The 19,641-nt window shown below is 29.2% G+C and overlaps 1 protein-coding gene across 2 annotated transcripts in view; it reads left to right on the top strand.

The window, feature by feature from the left end:
• Nucleotides 1-19,641, top strand: part of LOC118192388 (uncharacterized) — a 166,753-nt gene that overhangs the window by 132,209 nt on the left and 14,903 nt on the right. For both annotated transcript variants that reach the window (XM_085822103.1, XM_085822102.1), the window contains exons 15-18: nt 40-83; nt 5,662-5,815; nt 9,685-9,748; nt 18,452-18,506. In XM_085822103.1, the coding sequence (XP_085678229.1) occupies nt 40-83; nt 5,662-5,815; nt 9,685-9,748; nt 18,452-18,506 (317 nt within the window). The remainder of the gene's footprint in view (nt 1-39; nt 84-5,661; nt 5,816-9,684; nt 9,749-18,451; nt 18,507-19,641) is intronic.

Below are 19,641 nucleotides of genomic sequence, written 5' to 3'. Positions count from 1 at the left end.
TATAGAAGGGCATAATTTATTGTTTCTTCATTTGTATAGATTGAAAGTGCTCAAGGTACTTCTGTAGCTGCTCTGAGAGACAGGTCTGTAATTTGCTTGTGCAAATTTTTTTAATGTACTGAAAATCTTTTATTATTAATATTAATGCTGAAATTTTGTCAAGTCTGTTAGACTTGAGCAATCAAAACCATGTGTTTTTCCATAGAATGTAATACAGTAGGATTCTTATATAGGAAATTTTGCAGGTTGTAGATCATACCTTACTGAGTTTTGTTTCCATTTTCTGTTCCCTAATTTTTGTACTAAATCTGCACATAAATAACTGGCTAAAATACCTTCATGCCGTAAGAATGATTTAAGCAAGATTTATTGAATACAAAACTATTTTATTTTTAAAATGTAATAACATACAAAGAGAATAACCGGTACATGGGGAAATGTAGTTGAGAGGAAAAAAATGGACAGATTTTTTTTTTAAGGAAATCTCTTTGTAAAAAAAGCCTCAAAGAATTGTTATATAAGAAAATTGTATAATTGCTTTCAAAGTTGTTTTAACACTTTTAAATATGAGAAAAAAATAAATATCTAAGTAAATAAACTGTTTACATTGTTAACCCAGTAGTGAGATTTTCCCTAAATTGAATCTCTAGACTTATTCTGCCATTATTTTTAGCACAGTTAACTGAATAATGCTAAAACAAGTGTTAGAATTTAAAATTTTGAGTAATGAAAACTTCTGTATTCCCCTCCCTAATTTTCAGCATTAGGAAAATACAAGTGTAATTTTTAAAAAATGTAACTCACTTGTTTGCCTATGTAAATATGCGCTTGTTTATTGCATTTTATATAAACAAACCATCTAGTGGGTGCATTTAATTTGGAATGCAGTGGCTGAAAATGTATGGACAAATAAATTACAAACGCAAAACTGTTAGCCATATAAATTCAGAATTGTAGATGACCCCAGCATGTATACCCAAAAGTAAGAGTTTATCAAAAGCAAAAAATTTGCAGAGCTTCGCTGTGTTTGCTACAAAAAGCATTGGGGCAGTTGCAGAAAATAAAATGTTTATTAATTTCAACAATAAAATGAATTTGTGTTTTTAATAAATTAATGCATTTTTATTAAAATATTAAGTTTAATTTATATATATATAAATCAAGTCTGAATTCATCATGCCAAATTTTCTGAAAACCATGATTTTGTTTGTTTATCCAAAATTCAGCGTGAGTTACAGGCATTCATAGATATAGCCATGGATTGCTGAAATTTTACTGCATATTTGTCTATAAATTATGCTACACATAAGAACTTGAAAAATTTACATGGTGAGTTGGAAATTTCGATTCATCTCTAAATGAAAAATAGAACCAATTACAACTGTGAGTATAATATCTAGTGAATATATAGTGAATGTCATGCCTTACAAAAGACACCATTTGAAGCAATCTCGCCAGAGATATTTAGGTCTTAGCAGTCTTATCTAAACAATTATGAATGATATGGATAAAAAATTAATTGCAAAGTTATAGAGCATTGTCAGTTTAGTATGAAAAGGCATATTGTGAACATGGCTGTGATGAATAACTGTTTGTACCGTCTTCAATGTTTGAAACTGATTTTTAGCATTTTATTCTAGTGTTTATAAAATAAAGATGCAGCATGAGTACAGATATAATTTAATGAGTAAATAATATGTATCGTGAAGCTTCATGAGCACTACAGCTTAACCAATGAAACACTCCACTAGTGGTCAAGTGGTTAAGACTGAATATTGGTAGCTCAGCCTGGCTTGGATTCAAACACAAACAAACAGGTTGGCTGCATGGTTGGTTTTTATGGTTTTCCTCGTGTGTAACGTGAATACATGCCAGTTCCCCTCAGACACATCCTCCACGAACAAGTCCTCCACGAACACATCCTTCTTCTTAGTCTAACATCCCTAATGATTTTGCGGTATTCAAAACAACATAACTAACCAATGAAGCAAAACATGGAAATTGACTGGCATTATTTTGTGAGCATATTTAAAGATGCTAACCATTGGCTACAATTTGAGAAATTATATCTGTCTGCATACATATTCATCAACATGAAAAGAGTTATGCTACTGCATGCATCAGTAATACATCAGTTTAGATCTAGGAGATATCACATCTATTTCACTTTTTGTATAACTCCAGAAAAAGAAATCCATTGGTCTGGTGATTGTGGAAACATATTCAAAGAGGCTACCTTGGCTACAATTTGAAAAATTATATCTGTCTATATGCATATTCATTAACATGAAAAGGGTTCTGCTACTGCATACATCAGTTTAGATCTAGGAGTCCAGAAAAAGAAATCAACTGGTCTGGTGATTGTGGAAACATTCAACCGCACCATCATAACTGTGGTTACATCTGCTTAAAAAATAAAATTCCTGTGTCCTTTCAAAGAAAAGTTTAGGCTGTACAGTTATATATTTATTGTATCCACATGCATAACATGTCTTTTCATACTAAATTCGATAATGCTCTACAGCTTGATAAATAAAATTTTCCTACATCTCTTTTAGTTTTTGAGATAGAATTGCTTTCTGAATTTGCTGGTAATAGGTGTTACAACTGGTTCTTTTACTGTAGTTAGATATAACTTTCATAGCTGCAGTTGGTTCTGTTCACCAGTTATTTATGGAGATGAATGGCATTCTTTTTTACTCTGTACATATAATTTGTGAATTTTAGCTTTTGTTATTGTTTTAAATTGTTAAGCTTAAAAGTTGTTTCTGAAGTTGTATAACTTCAACTGCTTTTATCTTCAATTTAAATATCAATATCTTTGCTTAAATTTCAACAAATATCCTGAAGTGCGTCTACTTTTTCCATGAAAACAATAATAAGTTATGCTCAATAGCCAGCAAAAAATTTTAAATGCACAATTATTAAAAAGTACTCATTTTTGAATATACATTCAATGCAAATATAAAAGTAATCAACTCAGTATTGCATACAAAAATTTACAAGATGCAGATCATCAATAAAGCAAGAGGCAAACTTAGTTGAACATTGTGAGAGTAATTAATTTTCAATTTTCATCTGAATTATTTTGTATTGCTGATTTTAAATCATAATTTGTTTCTCCACCTTATCTTAAGATAACTTGAGTTTAAAATTTTGATCTCAGATTGCTAGCTGATAAAAATGTGAAAGAATTGAGTACTAAAAGAAAAGGACATTTTTTTTTTAAGTTCTCTGAGGGTCACAATTTAGCATAGTCAATTTTGCCTAAATAGTGGACAAAGGAAGTTTTGTTTTGCTATTTTGAATATGAATTATTTATTTACTGTATTTTAATTTGAATTTTTTACAATAAAACAATGATCTCACCAATGGCAAGTGAATCAGTCATGAAACAAAATAATTTTGAATAAAAGTTGTGTGAAATTACTTCATATGTAATATAAATACAGGCAAAAAAATCCTGCAGTCTATTTTTGATGTACATTCGTGCTTCTGAATTTACTTCATGGTCTCATATTGCATACACAGTGTCAACATCCATTTGGTATTCTTCCTTATTGCTGCTTTGTATAAACGCTGTTTTTAGGGAACTGTTCTTACTCTTTTTCTCAATAAACATTTGTTGAAGAAAAGTCTGTGATCTTCATTTCATCCTAAACATTAGATTTAGAAAGGCTATTGCTTCCATTAATAATGCCTGTACATTTGAAATCTAGTTATTATCTATCTCACTTTCATATGAGGTGATAAAATAGGTGAACGCTGGTAATTCATGCCAGCTTTGGCTCTTGGTGAATGGGCTGGTTGTGTTAGGTGTCAAGGTTTTCCTTATATTTAAGATAAATAAAAGCTAGTTTCCCTTAAAAATGACCTTTATAGAGGCAGTCCCCCTAAGATAGATAGCTATGATGTGCTTTGTTGTAATAAATTAACTAACTGAACCTTTTTGAAATTTTGATCTCATATAGGATAGAGCCAGAAGCAAAAAGTTAAGTTTCTGAGAGAAGGAAAATTCAATTCAGCCTTGCAATTATCAATGAAAAAGAATTTTCCTTCTCATCCAACCCATGAATTTGTTTATTCTTTTCAGCTCGTCACTAAAAATTTCACTTATTTTTTTAATTAATTTATTTATTATTTATTTCTTTTTAAAGTTTAATGCTATAAAAACTTATTTTACTTTTGTAAAATACTTGGATGAATGACTGATCATCAGTAATGGAATTATTTCACTTCCATTTCCCTTTTGGCTGCTAGTAGATTAGTTTACAAAATTCTACACTTTTCTATTTAACATTATTCCACTGTCATGGCTTTTCAAATTATATTGCTATTAAAAATTCACCACTCCCACTCCTATCAGCTACCTATCACCACTACCACTTACAGCAGTTACACCTATCACTATTTCGCTCTGTAGCATGGCAAAAATTTTGATTATGATTGATTTATGATTTGAAGAAGTGGTCATAAAGTGTCAGATTTGGTTTCAAATTTGTTCCATTTCACCAGAGGATTTTTTCCCAAAATGTTTCAAGATTTTCATTTGTTATTCAGCAGGGAGAACATTCAGCTATTTTCATTCCTATCATTTGTTTTGCTTAATATCACAGTCATCATTATTGTATAGTTTTTAGCAAAATTTTTAAGTTTGCGAGTTAATTTAGACAATAAGTGAAGATTTTCATGTCAAGATAGTTAAGACTGAGTGTGCTTATCATTCATCACCCTTCCAGTTAAAACTGAGTGTACATATCATTCATCACCCTTCCAGTTAAAACTGAGTGTGCTTATCATTCATCACCCTTCCAACTCTACTGCCTGAAGTTCGGGGTATATAGGGTAAGGGCATAGAAAAGTAGTGTTCCTCCTGAGAATGTCTGTGAAATATGGGGCTTCATCTTTTGTTTCAGATACATGATGCATTTTTACGTAAGAAGTATGTTTTTCAACAACAACTTGCGCTGCCTAAAAGTATGATTGCATTGTTTAGCTTCAAATTTGTGACTGATCTTTCAGTCCATAGATTGATATACAAAAATGTAGAAGAAAATTATTTCAGGTAACTATTGTAAATATGCTAGTATCCAAAATTAAAGTTGCACATTTTTGTAATGGTTCAAAATATATTACAAATTTTTAAAAAATTCATTTTTATAGAAAGCATGAAAGTGCTCAGATTCTGAATCTATGAAATTCATGTATTAAAATGTGTTTCTCACAAGAAAAATCACAAGGCTGGCTGATTTCAGTTAAAATAAGTTCTCATAATCAATTAGATGATGGATTCGGATGGAGAGCTATTGGTGGGCTTGAAGCTGATCACATTGAGGTGGAGGTCCTTGAATTGTTATAACTGTCTTGAGTAATGTTATCTAGGTTAAGACACTAATTCCAAATTATTGATACCATCACCTGAGGATCAAGTCAAGACCCATGACACTGACAAAAGATTGATACATGGCATTAAATGCACAATACCATAAGAAAGTTACAGCTGAAGGGCTTCTAACGGCTGCCATAAATGATTAGAAACCATTCTTTTAGCTTAATAATGAGAATATGTTATAATTCATGTTTATAATTTGAAATTTTAAACATTTTAGATTTTACCTAAAATTTGAAAGTTTTAATAATCTACATTGAATTTTTGTATAGATTAATTGAAACAGAAAAGTTATGTCAAGAATTACGGAGATCAAACGAAGCTTTAGCACTTGCTCTGAATATTGAAAGAGATCAGAAAAAGATGATGGAAGAACAATTAGGTTATGCAAAAGAGTTTTTTAATGACGAGAAACCATCTGATGAGGTAATTTGTGTTTCCATATATATTAATATATATGTGTTTTCCATATATATTAATACAGTTGATATTTATGTATTTTCTACATGACTTCTCAGTTAAACTCACATTTAATTTTTCAGTTTATTTTAAAAAAATAATTATTCTGTAAATTGAACTGTAAAAATATGAGACTGTAATTATATTAGCATTCTTTATTAAGTATGAACATGTATTTATTTTCATATTGCTGGATAACAAAAGTTCTCTAAAAATATTTAATTGTAAATTTCATGTTTTGGTAATATCTGTAATATTTAAGAAATGCCAAGATCACATAGTGTTAAAAAAAAAATAAAAATTGCCCAATGAATGTCCATACTATATTTAAAAGTCTGATTTGGGACAAGTTTCTTAAAGTGTAAGATTTTAAATTATGTGCCAAATAATCATCATGTAAAATATCAATAAGTCAGATTTTTCCTGAGAACTTTTCTTTTAAATATGTTTATTTATATGATTTCTTTGTACTGTTGTCGGATATATGCATAATACTTACTTATTGGTATATATTATGTATATATCTGGCGTAACTGTAATTATATTCTATCAGCTAATATAAATGTGGATAATTAAACCATGATTCAAAATATGCAAAAAAAAAGTAAATTGCTGTGTCATATGTAAAACCTGAAATAATTGTAAAAGTTTAGTCTGATTTACATTTATAAAAATGCTCTTTTTCATTTATTATTTCATGTAAATAAGTGTATGCTTTTAAATATAATATGTAGTTCAAAATGGTTGTGTTTCTGATTCACACGGTAATGAGTAGCAGATGTTTGATTTAAGCTCAAACATCTGCTACATATTTGTCATTCTGGAGACTAAAGTTATGTGAAAGATCAGAAACTCTCAAATGGGAGTACAGGAATTTTTTAGCCTATTGATAATTTGTCAATATAATCGCAGAGTTTAAATAATCTTTATTCTTAAAGACTGTATTTCTCATACTTTCTTATGGTATAGTTCTTAGATGGTGTTTAATAACCTCACTGGGTTGCAGACCAAAAATTATATACATAGAATTAGTTTGATTGTTAACTTTGCTATTAAGAAATAATAATTATTGGCTGCTCTTTTCAGTTTTGTACCATAAATATCAGTAATGAACATTGCTTTATCAAAGAAACTATAATAAAAAATAAATAGAAGTTTTTTTATTAACACTTTTGTTAAATATTAATAAGTTAGAAATGGTGGTAATGCATTATACAGTACAAAGTCTTTAATCCAGATTCGTCGGGACTTCGACGATTCCGGATTAGGGGGTTTTCCGGATTATAGATAATCAATTTAAATCTGGTAAGATGGCATGCAGAAATTATACAATTAAAAACATGAAACCATAATTTATGAAATAAAGAGTAATTATGATCTAAAGGGTATCAAAATTTACAAAAAAAAAAAAAAAAAAAGGCGTAATGTTTATTTGTTTACTGTATTAAACATTTTTTTCAATGTAAGTTGTTTAAGTTGCTTTGTTTTTTGTGCTAAACATGCATGCGTAAACGCATTACGCACATGCGTAAAGCATACAAAAAAAAAAAAAAAACTTTGTGGCTTTGAGGTCAGGATTATAGATCATTCCGGATAATGGACGTCCGGATTACAGACTTTGTACTGTATACTATAAATATAAATAGTACAGAGAATAATTCTAAATATTTGTTTGTGTATTTTTTAAATTCAGTGAAATGTTAATAAATTATCTTTGTCTTTCTTCACGTGCACCAAATGTATAAAACTAGTTCTAAAATCTTTTAGAACTATGGTAGATTTAGGGTTTCTAAGTACTCATTAAGAATATTTAAGTCAATTATTCACCAAACAGCAAGTCATCAGAATGCTAAGAATTGAAATATATATGGCAAGGATCATTATTTTCATATTTAGTAAATATTTATAAGAATACACATGGATAAATTTAAATAAATACATATTTTTCCTAAGGCTATTTTTAAGAAAGATTTTTGTAGTGAATTCATTTTAAATATTATTCTTTGTAGACTGAGATACAAAGGCTGTTCGCCTGCCAGCGGCCGAGCGGTAAAGTCGCTGAACACTGGTAGTTCGGTCCGAGGTTCAAATCCCGGAAACGGGCTGGCTGCAAGGGTGTTTTCGTGGTTTTCCCTATGTGTAACGTGTATACGAGCCAGTTTCCCTTAGAAAGTCCTCCACGAAGGCATCCCTTCCCTTAGGCAGATAGCCCTCGAGGCTTTGCTATAATTGAATAACCTAATAACCTAACAAAGGCTCTTTGCACACATTTTAGACAATTTTCATTGTATTTAAACAAATATTTTACAAAAAATTTTTGTGCTTTAAATGTTCGTTTAATAACCCTTATTCTTCACTTTCTCCACCGTAATTTCCAAGACAATAAAGCCTTTTATAGTATCGGAAGAAGTACTTTATCCCATTTGTCTTGAGCAACTTTACAAAGTCAAAAGAAGGTTGTAGGTCATTTCATTATGTTTAGATAATCTGCTTTTTAAAAGTCCAAAAATCCATGGGAGATATATCAGGAGATTTTGTAGGGATATGAGTGAAGGATATGGCTTAGGTACCCATTTCTTGTTCCCTCTCCCCCCCCCAGGAAATTAACAGTATATTTTGACTTGTGGCTGCTTGCTTAGTCTTGTTGCAGTTCTACTGATTGATGGCACTATGTATAAAGAGAATGTATTTCAATTCAAAATTGGGTATAAAATATGTTTCTGATAATATATAGAGTTGATTGTAACATTTTTCTCCATTTTCTTTATTTTTAATTTGCCATTATATGAAAAACCAGCAGCAATCATAAATCCCTTTGAAAAATTTTAGATTCTTTGAACCATGTTTTAAGATTGTATACTCCTCTTTGATGATAATAAATGGATCTCTTTTTATCTCAGTCATTTAAATGTATCCAATATTCATCTATTGTGACAACATTTTTCCATTTTTGTCTGGATACTTCTCATAAAGAATTCTACAGCATGTTCTGCATTCGACAATATGTCATGGGGAAAGACAATGCACATTATTTTTTTTTTTTTTTTAAATTTTTTTCCTGTTAAGATTCAAATCAGTTTTAGTCACTAAAAAAAGTGAGTTGACATGGAGCATTTTAATGATTTTGCAACTGTCCTTTCACTTGGCATATTTTCTTTTAACATTGAAGATTTTATCTTTGCAACATTCGAAATATTCTCTTTTTCCTTTGATAAGTATTTGGAACAATTTTTCCACTTGAAGCCAAACCTTGACTCTTTTCTCCTTTCTTGTTCACAATATTACCTATCATAGCTTTAGGTATTGACAAAGCATGGCAATAACTAGATATGAATAGTTTTCTTCGGAAAGAGCAGAAATATAGCCTTCCATCCAAGTGCCATTTTTCATGAAAACAAATCTGTTAAGTAGCAGACAGTAATTTGTACTTTCAAAAATATAGTTGTAGTTAAAGCAAAATTTTCCAAATTTTCTTCTGTTATCAGGATGTTTGTATGCATGTATGTATGTACATATATACATGCCTACTTTAACACATACATCCATTCATGCATGCATACATGCAAACATTTCTAATTCAAGTCCGGATAACAGAAGAATACTTTTTTTTATAGCAATGCAAAATTTGCAATCCAAATTTATTGACATATTTTATACATAAAATATATTTTTATTATTAACATTTTCAACTGTATTTTTTAACTGTTTTATATGCTTTGTAAAAATTATTTCTTTCTTTGGATGCATTTTAAAAAACTGTTATTACTTACTGCAAGTGACCACTTTAACTTCCATGCAGTTAATTGTTTTTATATTCATATTTTGTATCACTTTAGTATCAAATTTTACTTGGTGATGTCAATGAACCGGAAATGTTTGTAGAGACCAATTTCTCCATCAGTAAGTATTTTAATATCATTATTAATTACATAATGTGGTAAACTTTTCAATTATTTAAAAATAATTTAGTATGCAGCTTAATTGACTTTTGTAAAACCTGTAAGTTACAAATTAGTATATATGGAAACAAATCTTTCAAATTAATATGACAGTAGAAGGAGATCAAAAATTAGTTTTTGATCAAAAATTTGTCTTCCAAATTTCTTGTGCTTTAACATCAAATGTATTAACCTTATATTAGCTATACCTTATATTAGCTGACAAAACAAAAGTATAAATGTATAAATATAATATATCAACAATGGTAATCTTGATTTTAGGGGGGGGGAGATGAGATCTCTGTCTGTTAACTGTTATTTGAATTCATTTAAATATTGACTGAATTCTTTTGAAATATTCATAACAAAACTATTAAATTATTAGGGTTAATACGTACAATCTTTAAAAAATGTTAGTTTTTTTTTTTTTTTTTTTTTTAAGACACTGTTTTTGGTTCTTAAATGTTCTTCAATTTGACCAAAATGTGCAAACAGTCCTTATCTGACATTTCTGTCCTTTTTCTGTGGCTGGCTGATGTGAGTTAACATTTTGCATGAGTATCAAAATTAAACCCTATGGCTTGTAATGGAGCCATGACAAATTGACATTATAACTAAAGAGCAATCAACCACCCAAAAACTAGATTTGGAATTCCTATTTTATTGTTCACCCAGATCTTTCATCATAGATGTTATCAATAAGAATATTGTCTGCCTGCATTGAAAAAAAAAAAAAAAAAAAACTTTTTAGACTTACAGTCATATTTTGACCTACTATGATAAAAATGTGACCTTCAAGAGAATTGAAAGTCAGACTTCATTAAGGTCATTCTTCCACCCACTGTTAACAGCAAATCCGAAGTTCTTCCAAGATATGGACAAGAGACATGACTAGGCACTCAAAAAAGAGGTGGATGCTCTGAAAATGTCTACTTGTTTTAGAGCATTCTAAATCTGGGTGAGGCATGCTTTTGTATCACAGCAGTGTTGCTCAAACTTTTTTTTAAAGTAGAGGGCAGTTTTTTAAATTAAAATATTCTGCAGACCACTTTACTTATGCCCCTTTTGAAAACATTTTTTTAATATATATTACTATCATGATATTTATCTTTTAAATGCAGTTAATTAAAATTCATTAAATTAAAGTATATACATTAAAAGAAGAAAATTCATATTATTTTTTAATAATTCAAAACTATTAGAGTTGGGATAGTCTTTATCTTATTAACTAGAAATTAAATAAATGTTGGTTCTCACATTGATGAGATGGAGGAGAATATTCTTGCATAGCTGTTCTATGTTTGGATGTGAGCTGATGAGATGCATTGCAATCATAGTGCTTTAAATCCCACTTTTGTTACTAGGACTAGATTGGAAAATTCAAAAGTATGATAACAGATAATAAATTTAATAGGATAACAGATGATAAACTTTCATAAAATATCAGTCTTAAGAGAAAAAGTGGTAGATGATTGCTGTGTGTAATTCCAAATTCTGAGATGTTGAGCTATAGCAAGTATATAGAGTTACTAATTCAGAATCAAACAACAAAGATCAGCGTTATATTTTCAAATTTTCACAGGACTAGTTTCGATGGTTTTACCGAAACACCATCGTCAAAGTGCAAATGAACGAGATAGGATATAATGATCAGATAAGTTAAGAAAGCCTGAACATAAAATAAGCTAGTGACGACATCTGTTGATGAAACCAGAACTAAAACACAATTTCTTTAAAGGCCAAAGGTAAAGATGGATTGGAATTAGGATCATTAACTAGAATAGAAAGATTTTGTTTTTAATGTGAAATGCCTCTAGAAAATCCAGTTCTCCAACATTATTGTTTTCACCCAACATTATTAATGAAGCAGTTAAAAAATTCTCATCTCAACACACTAAAAGGCACACTCTTGTTTTAGGAGATTATAAAAATTCTGTTCTCATTCCCTTCTTTCCATCAATTAGCTATAAAGTTGCACATATTTTGCAGAAATTTAACTTTTGGGTCGTTTATTCTCCCATCAATAAAATTCTGAGTTCCATACTCAAGGACCCCATTCCGGATATGAATTCCTGGTGTATTTATAGGATTCCGTGCCAGTGTGGTTTTATTTACGTTGGCCAAACTAAGAGAGCCTTAAAATTTCATGTCAAGGAACATGAGGCATATGTTAGAAAAAAGGAAACACAGAAGTTTTCTGTTGCCCAACATTGTTGGTCCAAAAATCACACTTTCAATTTTTCTGCTGCCAAAATTCTTCAAAAAATATCTTTCATTGGAGAACTGGATTTTTTAGAGGCAAAAAGACATTCAAAAAAATCTTTCTGTTCTAGTTAACGATCTAATTCCAATCCATCGTTGCCTCTGGCCTTTAAAGAAATTATGTTTTAGTTCTGGTTTCATCAACAGATGGCACCACTAACTTATTTTCTGTCTATGCTTTATCTTATCTGATCATTATATCCTATCTCGTTCATTTGCGGTTTTGCAGCTGAGGATGTTGGTTCGGTAAAACCATCGAAACTAGTCCTGTGAGAATTTAAAAATATAACACTGATTTTTGTTGTTTGACTTCTGAATTAGTATTTGTTCAGTGTGTTATTGTGTCTTAATTGTATAGAGTTAATTTGAATTTTATTTTTTGCCTTTTCTGAAAGACTAGATGGATCATAAAGGTAGGCTTCAAGGACAATATATTGGTAAGATCTAGAACATTTCTTTGAAATAACTGGTCAAATTTAAATAATAATAATAATTTTTTTGGTACTTTCTGACTATCTGCACCTTTACCATAAAGATCATAATCAAGTTTGCGAATTCATTGGTGACTAATTTTTCATCAGGCTAATGCATGAAAGGCATCAGCCATTTTCAGAATGTCACCACTCTAAGAATTCCCTACAAGAGCAGTCAGTCAGTCAGTAAATTTAAAATGCAGGAAACATTGGTAATAAAACACCTTTTTTTGAGAAATTCTTCTCTTTTGTGCTGTTGTTCTCCTCATGTGCGTAGTGACTTATTTTTAGTTAAAAAAAAAAAATCAGAGAACTGTTTAAACTTGGCATTATGCAACTTCAGCAGTGTGCATTTGCCGAAACAGACAAGTACTGCATACATATCTGGGTTGCCATATTATAATTTGTAATAAAATAATTGGGACTTGCCAGATAACTATTTCGGCAGCATGCGTTTTTGTCTGAATGAATACTTTTCTCCAATTTCTGTGGGGGTGTGTATAATCAGAAAAGATCAATTTTGTCAGTAATGGTGATTGACAGTTAAGACATTTGGGGGGGGCAGGAAAGAGGACTATAGATTCTTTCAAGATTTATACCTACGTGCATAATTTCTAACTTCCATTAATTTTTTAAAATTTTTATGAAAGCAGCTTAATATTTTTCATAAATAATCTTAATTTGTTCTCTTTATTGCACCATAAACAGCCCATTTCCTTTTCTGCATGATGAAATCTTTTCTTGTGCATTACTAAGTTGGATTACTTATCAGCATTTTGACAATTTTAAATTCACTTTGTCTACAAAAATTTTGTTTTGTGAATGTTTTTTTAACAAGTTTGATAATATTATTAGAATGCCGTTAAAAGAATAACAGGACATTAAAAATTATCGAGAAAAGTATCATTTCAATAAGCTATTATTATTTCCATCAGTGATGTTTCAAAAGTTATGGTGAATGTCAAATATCTTGATTCTGGAATCTAAACAAGATAATATGTGTTATAATGTAGAATTTCTGAATTAATAAAACCAAAAATGCTAATGTAATTATGTTAAAACTAATTTGTAATATCTGATTTTTTTATGCTAAATGTTTTTCTCTGTGTTTTTTTCTTTAAAAATTTTCAGATATGTGTTAGCTTTCTCTGTAAAATTCATTTCACTCTGCATTCTGATTTTTTCAAAAATCTTACTTAAAAAAAATAAAAATCTTATTCTCTCAAAGTTGGCAGTTATTTTAATCAGCTTAGATAAGAGCTCATGATAAAATGAAAAGTATATTAATGGTAGTATACATATTTATAGTAATGTAATTCAGTAGCAAACATATTCACAGAGCAAACATATTTTACAAGAAAAGTATGATAATTATAATCAGAGCTCTTCTGGTGTCAAGGTTAGTGTGAGTGAGTGTGGTTAAGTCTGTCTTCTGCTGGTTTGTTAAGAGTTTTGATTAGGGCTGCCACTTTGATGCAGTTGATTAACAAGAAAGCTCTTGAAGCCATTTAAACCACAAGGTCATAAAAAATAAGGAAGTGCCTATTCACTTTTTGTCCCCAAATGTCTTTCTCTTGGTATATTTTTCTTTATTTTCTCTTCTTTTATTTTTGTGGTATTCACTATTCAGAAGTATGGAAAATTACAAAAGGAATTCTTTTCTTGTCAGATGGACAAGCATCTGTAAAAAGTAGTTCCTCTGTTAATAATGATGCTAAAACCTAATGTTTTATAAGATTCATTGCATACTTGAACACTTATATCATTTCATGAAGTTTTCTGGAGTTTTTTTGCTAAAGAAATCAGGTTAGCAACTTGTTTTAAATACATGCAGTTTATTAAAACAACAAAATTTGTAACTAAATCTGAAGATTCAAGTATGAAGAGAAATGTTAGTTAGGAAGAAATTTATAACATAAAGCAGAAGGAAATTTTATTAAAGATATTAACAAAATTAGAGCTTTAGAAGATGATGCAGAAAATAGAACATAATGGGAATATTTATTTATTTATTAAAGCAGTATTTTGTAGTGTTATGGATATTTTGTGTCTTATAATACATAATTATTTTAATATTTTTTTCAACCAATGTAATAAATTATATGTGCAATTATCTGTTTCCTGCAATATTCTTTAACCTTTAACTGCTGTAACAGTTTTTTCCAGCATAATTACTGTGAACAGGCTCATGGACCGCTTTTAAGAAACACATAAAAATATATACTTTTATGCATTTTTAAGGAATGTTATAGATACTTTATGCATATTTATGAAATTCTAATTCATTAAATCAATATATTTTAAACATAAATCATTTAATTTTACGCAGTTTAATTCATATAAAAAATAACTATTTTCTTAAGGAACAAAGCTGTTAAAGAATAAAGATATTATTAAACATGCATGAAAATATATTATTTAATTAAGTATTACTGTCAATTAAACCATAATTCTACAACTGTGAATTTAATTATAAATTATTAATAGATTAGTATACCTTTGTTTACAAAGATGAATCATAAGATGATACACATTCAAAACACATTTTTTTAAGAGCACTGAAGACATATTGTTTCCTTACATTCCAAGCATTTTATGCTGTTTTTCTCTTCTTACAAGTTGGGTACAGACTACATGTTTTTCTTTTTTCTAATTTTTCTTCTTAATTTGATAAATCCATTCCCTTAATTTCATTCTGTCCAAAGATTCTTCTAATTGTTGTCTTCAGTTCCCTTGCCAAAAAAGCGGAAGTTATCCTAACTTTCAAATACGGTTTAATTAGTTGATTTGCTAATAAAATCACAATTTTTTTTTTTTTTTTTTCCAGTTTTGTAGCATCAGGATACGGCCAACATTGACTTTGTCGATTGTTTGATTAAATAGAGCACTTCTTGTTAAATTAATCAACACCTCCTTTTGTCAAATTGTATAATTCAATAATTTCTGGTTTCCTAGTATTACCACCATTTTCACAAATATGGTGCATCAATAAAATCAAAATTACTGCTTTTCTTTTCTTGGGAACATAAGAAACAAGCATAATTTCATTTGTAAATCCATGCAAAGAACTAAATATTTCTCTTGCCTTATTCGCTTGAAATTCTTTTGGGATCTCCTTTTTATTCTTTTTTAATGTACCTACAAATGTAAGATCTCTGTCTTTTAGGCAATTCACTAATTCCATTGAGGAAAACCAATTGTCTTCAGTAATGTTTCTATTTGTATGTTTCAAAGGTTCAGTCATTCGGAGCACTGCTTGTGTGGGTTTACTACATTTTTTTTCTTCTTCAGTAAGCCCATCTCTATCAAAATCTTTTCCACAGTAAATATAGTATGCATTATAAAGATAATTTTTCCTTGCATCACAAATTCACATAATATTAAATCCATATTTTTCTGGGCATGTACATTTTATATTTGCTGCATTCTTTTAATTTCACTAGCATCTCGTCAACACATGCTAATTCTCCAATAGAATACAGGTGTTGGAAATTTCTTATGATTGCATAAAAGTTTTCCGATATTAGAGCTGCTTTGTTGGTTTCCATACTGTCATTTCTTGTTTTAGAGATATCAAACTGCAAGCAATTCAGCAAAAATAAAAATCTCACTTAGGAAGTAACACATCTAAATACCTCTCATACTGTACGATCAGTAGCAAATAAACAATCAACATTTTCATGATTTGATTTGAATTTGGCAGAATAAATTAAAAGTGCAAGGAAGGCTTTGATTTCTAATGCATTAGTATCCATAAATTCATACCTATTTGGATCAGAATATCTCATTCTGCACTCGTTGATTTTTACCTTAGTCCATTTCACAACTAAGTTTATTACTCCCTCATAAAAAAGTAAATTCCAGGTATCTTCGGGCTGCACTCTAGAGCCTATTTTTGCAGGATGTTTCAGACGAGGGAGCTGAATAATTATGGTGTTTATACCATCCAATTTGGTTCTTTTTGCAGCATTTGAAGTGATTTTTTCCAGAAAAATTATTGTATTCAACTGTTCATCTGCAGAAAGCTGACAACTTTAAAAGTAAAAAAAAAAAGGGTTAACTGAAATGAAACCATAATAAAGTTAGAAGTGTAAAACTGGATATATGACCTTGTGGGATTGGTTCTGGAAGGTAGGAGGAAGGACAGGAACCATTTTTCATTTTTAGGGGTGGAAACGATGGTTAGAAAAATCCTCTGTGGTCTCTCTCAGGGGTAAATTAATTGTTCTGATTTTGAATGAGTTATTTTTTAAAATAAAAGATTTTAATATTGACTAATAGTGATTTTGTAAAATTGTAAACTGCTTTAAAATCTATGTGACTATAATAAATGTGAACTATAAGTATGTCAAGAAATTACATTCATAATTTAAATACTTGAAAATTTTTAGAGAACACTTTTTACTCTAAATTTTATTAAACTGGCCTTTTATTAAATTTGCTTTATGTTAAATATAAATGTTTAATAATAATGCATGCTATATTGATTTATGTTGAATATTAGAATTTGTTTGATGATAATGCTTTCTACATTCTTCTGTTTTATGCTTAAGTATTATTGCAAAAATGAAAGTAGTTGTATAGATGACTATTTTAATTTGTTCACTTCTTTTTGATGATAGGTTCTTTATTTTTTTCATTGATAGCCCTTAAAAATACTTAAATTACATTTAAAGAAATGAGTATGAATGCTATTTAAATAATCAAATAAGTATTTATTAATAGAACAAAGTTTATAAAAGATGGTTTCTGAATCAGAATTCCAAAGAAAACCGAGACTTTTGCTATATGAGTAATTTTTTAAAGAGCAATTCATTTCTTGAGTAAATTTTGTATTGCTTTAAAATCTTGAATTTTATGGGGCCAAGAAAGTTAATAAAAATTGAATCACTTTGGTGAGAAATTGTTCTTGTGCCAGTATGTTTTCTTTTATTTTTATAATAATGTAATATTAAATGTAATTTGGGAAAGCTTAAGACCTTGTCTTATAGTATAGTGTATTAGGCATATCTATTCATCTGCTGCCCTCCTTCTTGGAATTAATTACAAAGTTTCTTTTTTCTGATTTTACGTTTGGTATCGGGAAGTTTAGATCTGGAAATCCTGGTCATTGTATGTATATCAAATGTAGAGAAATGGAATGAAAAATACCTTATTTTCTCATTGGAATTTTTTTTAATCATGAGTCTTTTCTGTATTAAATCTGTATAATGTATGTTCTCTATGTTGGCAAATGTGTATTTGAAATCTCAAAAAGTGTCATTATCTTTGAAAATTTAAATTGTTTTCCTTTTTCACAATTTAGGTCACCTGCAAGTATATTTTAAGGATTGTATCAATTTCATTATTATTACTGTAATAGAAACTTACAAATTTCATCAGTATTCAGAATCTATAAAGTTATATTAAATTATAGCTTTATAGATTCTGAAATGTAAAGTTGTAATGAAACGTGTAACATTATCAAAAATTTGTAAAATTATTATCAGATGCTTACTTTTAACTGGTACATGGGCCTGAGCATAAGATAATTTCAAATTTAAGTTTCTTCTGCCTTTCTGAAATGTTTCAAGTTAAAAAAGGTAGCTTGCATCGCATACTGTTTTAGTTTGGTGGTTGAAGTTGTTCTACAAGTAAACTAATTGAATAGTCAAACTGCAGTATTTTGAGGCAAAATAATTCTACAAATATGTTATTTTTAATATAAAAGTTATGGAATAAATGATAAATTATTTTCAGTTTATATATACACACACACACACACATATATATATATATATATATGAAGATATGCATATAGGATATAATTTTTAGGTGTGCATTTTAAGGAGAAAAATTTTATATTCTGATAAATACAGTAATTATTCTTGTAAATATTGGAATTTACAGTGTGATTGAAAATGAATTTAATTTTTAAACAAATTTCTTAGGTCGTAGCATGAGGACACATTCTTACAAGTTTCGCCGTTGGCTGAAGGGAAGAAAGTAAGTGTTTTTGTTTTTAAAATGTATGTATTAGAATATTTCAAATTAAAAAAGGCCCTTTCTTATTTTCAAAAGTATTTAATAAATACTATACTGAAATGCAGAGTTATGCAAATTTATTGATTTAATTTCACATGGCTTTATTTTTTTAATTTGCGAACACAGAAGGAATAAAAATACATGAAAGGAAAACTATCCAGTTATTTTCTTAGGTAGGTTGTAGACTTCCTTTTAGTAATACAAATATCTTCAAGATAATGATCAAATACTTACCATACTTGCTGCTAAATGTCTATCAATTACTTTCTTTACAAAAGCAACAATGCCATAATTGAGATCAAGTAAGCAAAAGTAACATGAATATAATATCTTTTGATATATTCCCAGAAAAGACAAAGTTAAATGGTAAGGAAAACATTTGCTGCTGTTTTCTTTTCATTTAGCAAAACCATTTGCTATTGTTAGATAAAATAATTTATTTGTAAGTTTTTCTTGCAGTTATTATTGATTGTTCATGATCAGGATAAAATTCAGATTCAATTTTATCATAGTTCACCATCTTACCGATTAAAAAAATTAGCTTTACATTTATTATTAAAGATATCCTTCTTGTGTGGTAAACAATGCTGTGGTGATCTTGGAGGCTATTTGTGATACACGTGAGATATTAGGTACCCTATGATGAATGCATTTACAAGGTAACACTGTCAAAATTTATGCATTATGCATAAATATTTTGGTAATTTTCTAAGGTTAGACAGATATTTTCTTCATTCTTTTGATTGTGTGTTTGATTTGTAGAAAGCAATGGCATAAATAGGAAAATGTTGCTTAGGGGCTGTAGTCTAAAAAGTCTTAAAAGGCCTTTCAGATGTTCTGCAGTGCTGTATGTTTGAATTTTATAGGTAGAAAGAAATAAAAACAGACTGGGATTTTTACTTCTATAAAAGTGTATATATGTAATGTTTGTATAAAAGCATGTGGCATTGTAGATCCCACAGGATTCTAGTTGCCCATATTACATTAAACATCAAGCTCACTGTATTCATCAAGAACCTTCAGCAGACATATTACACAGTAAAAATTTATCTTTATTTCAAGACCTCAAATATGTATGCCACTCCTTGAACAGCCA

The sequence above is a fragment of the Stegodyphus dumicola genome, chromosome 8, assembly GCF_044657685.1.
Source record: "Stegodyphus dumicola isolate Sdum_Otavi_A_Nest chromosome 8, ASM4465768v1".
Classification (NCBI taxonomy): Eukaryota; Metazoa; Arthropoda; class Arachnida; order Araneae; family Eresidae; genus Stegodyphus; species Stegodyphus dumicola.
The sequence above is the reverse complement of the archived record's forward strand: the minus strand, read 5'-3'. Positions and strand labels throughout refer to the sequence as shown.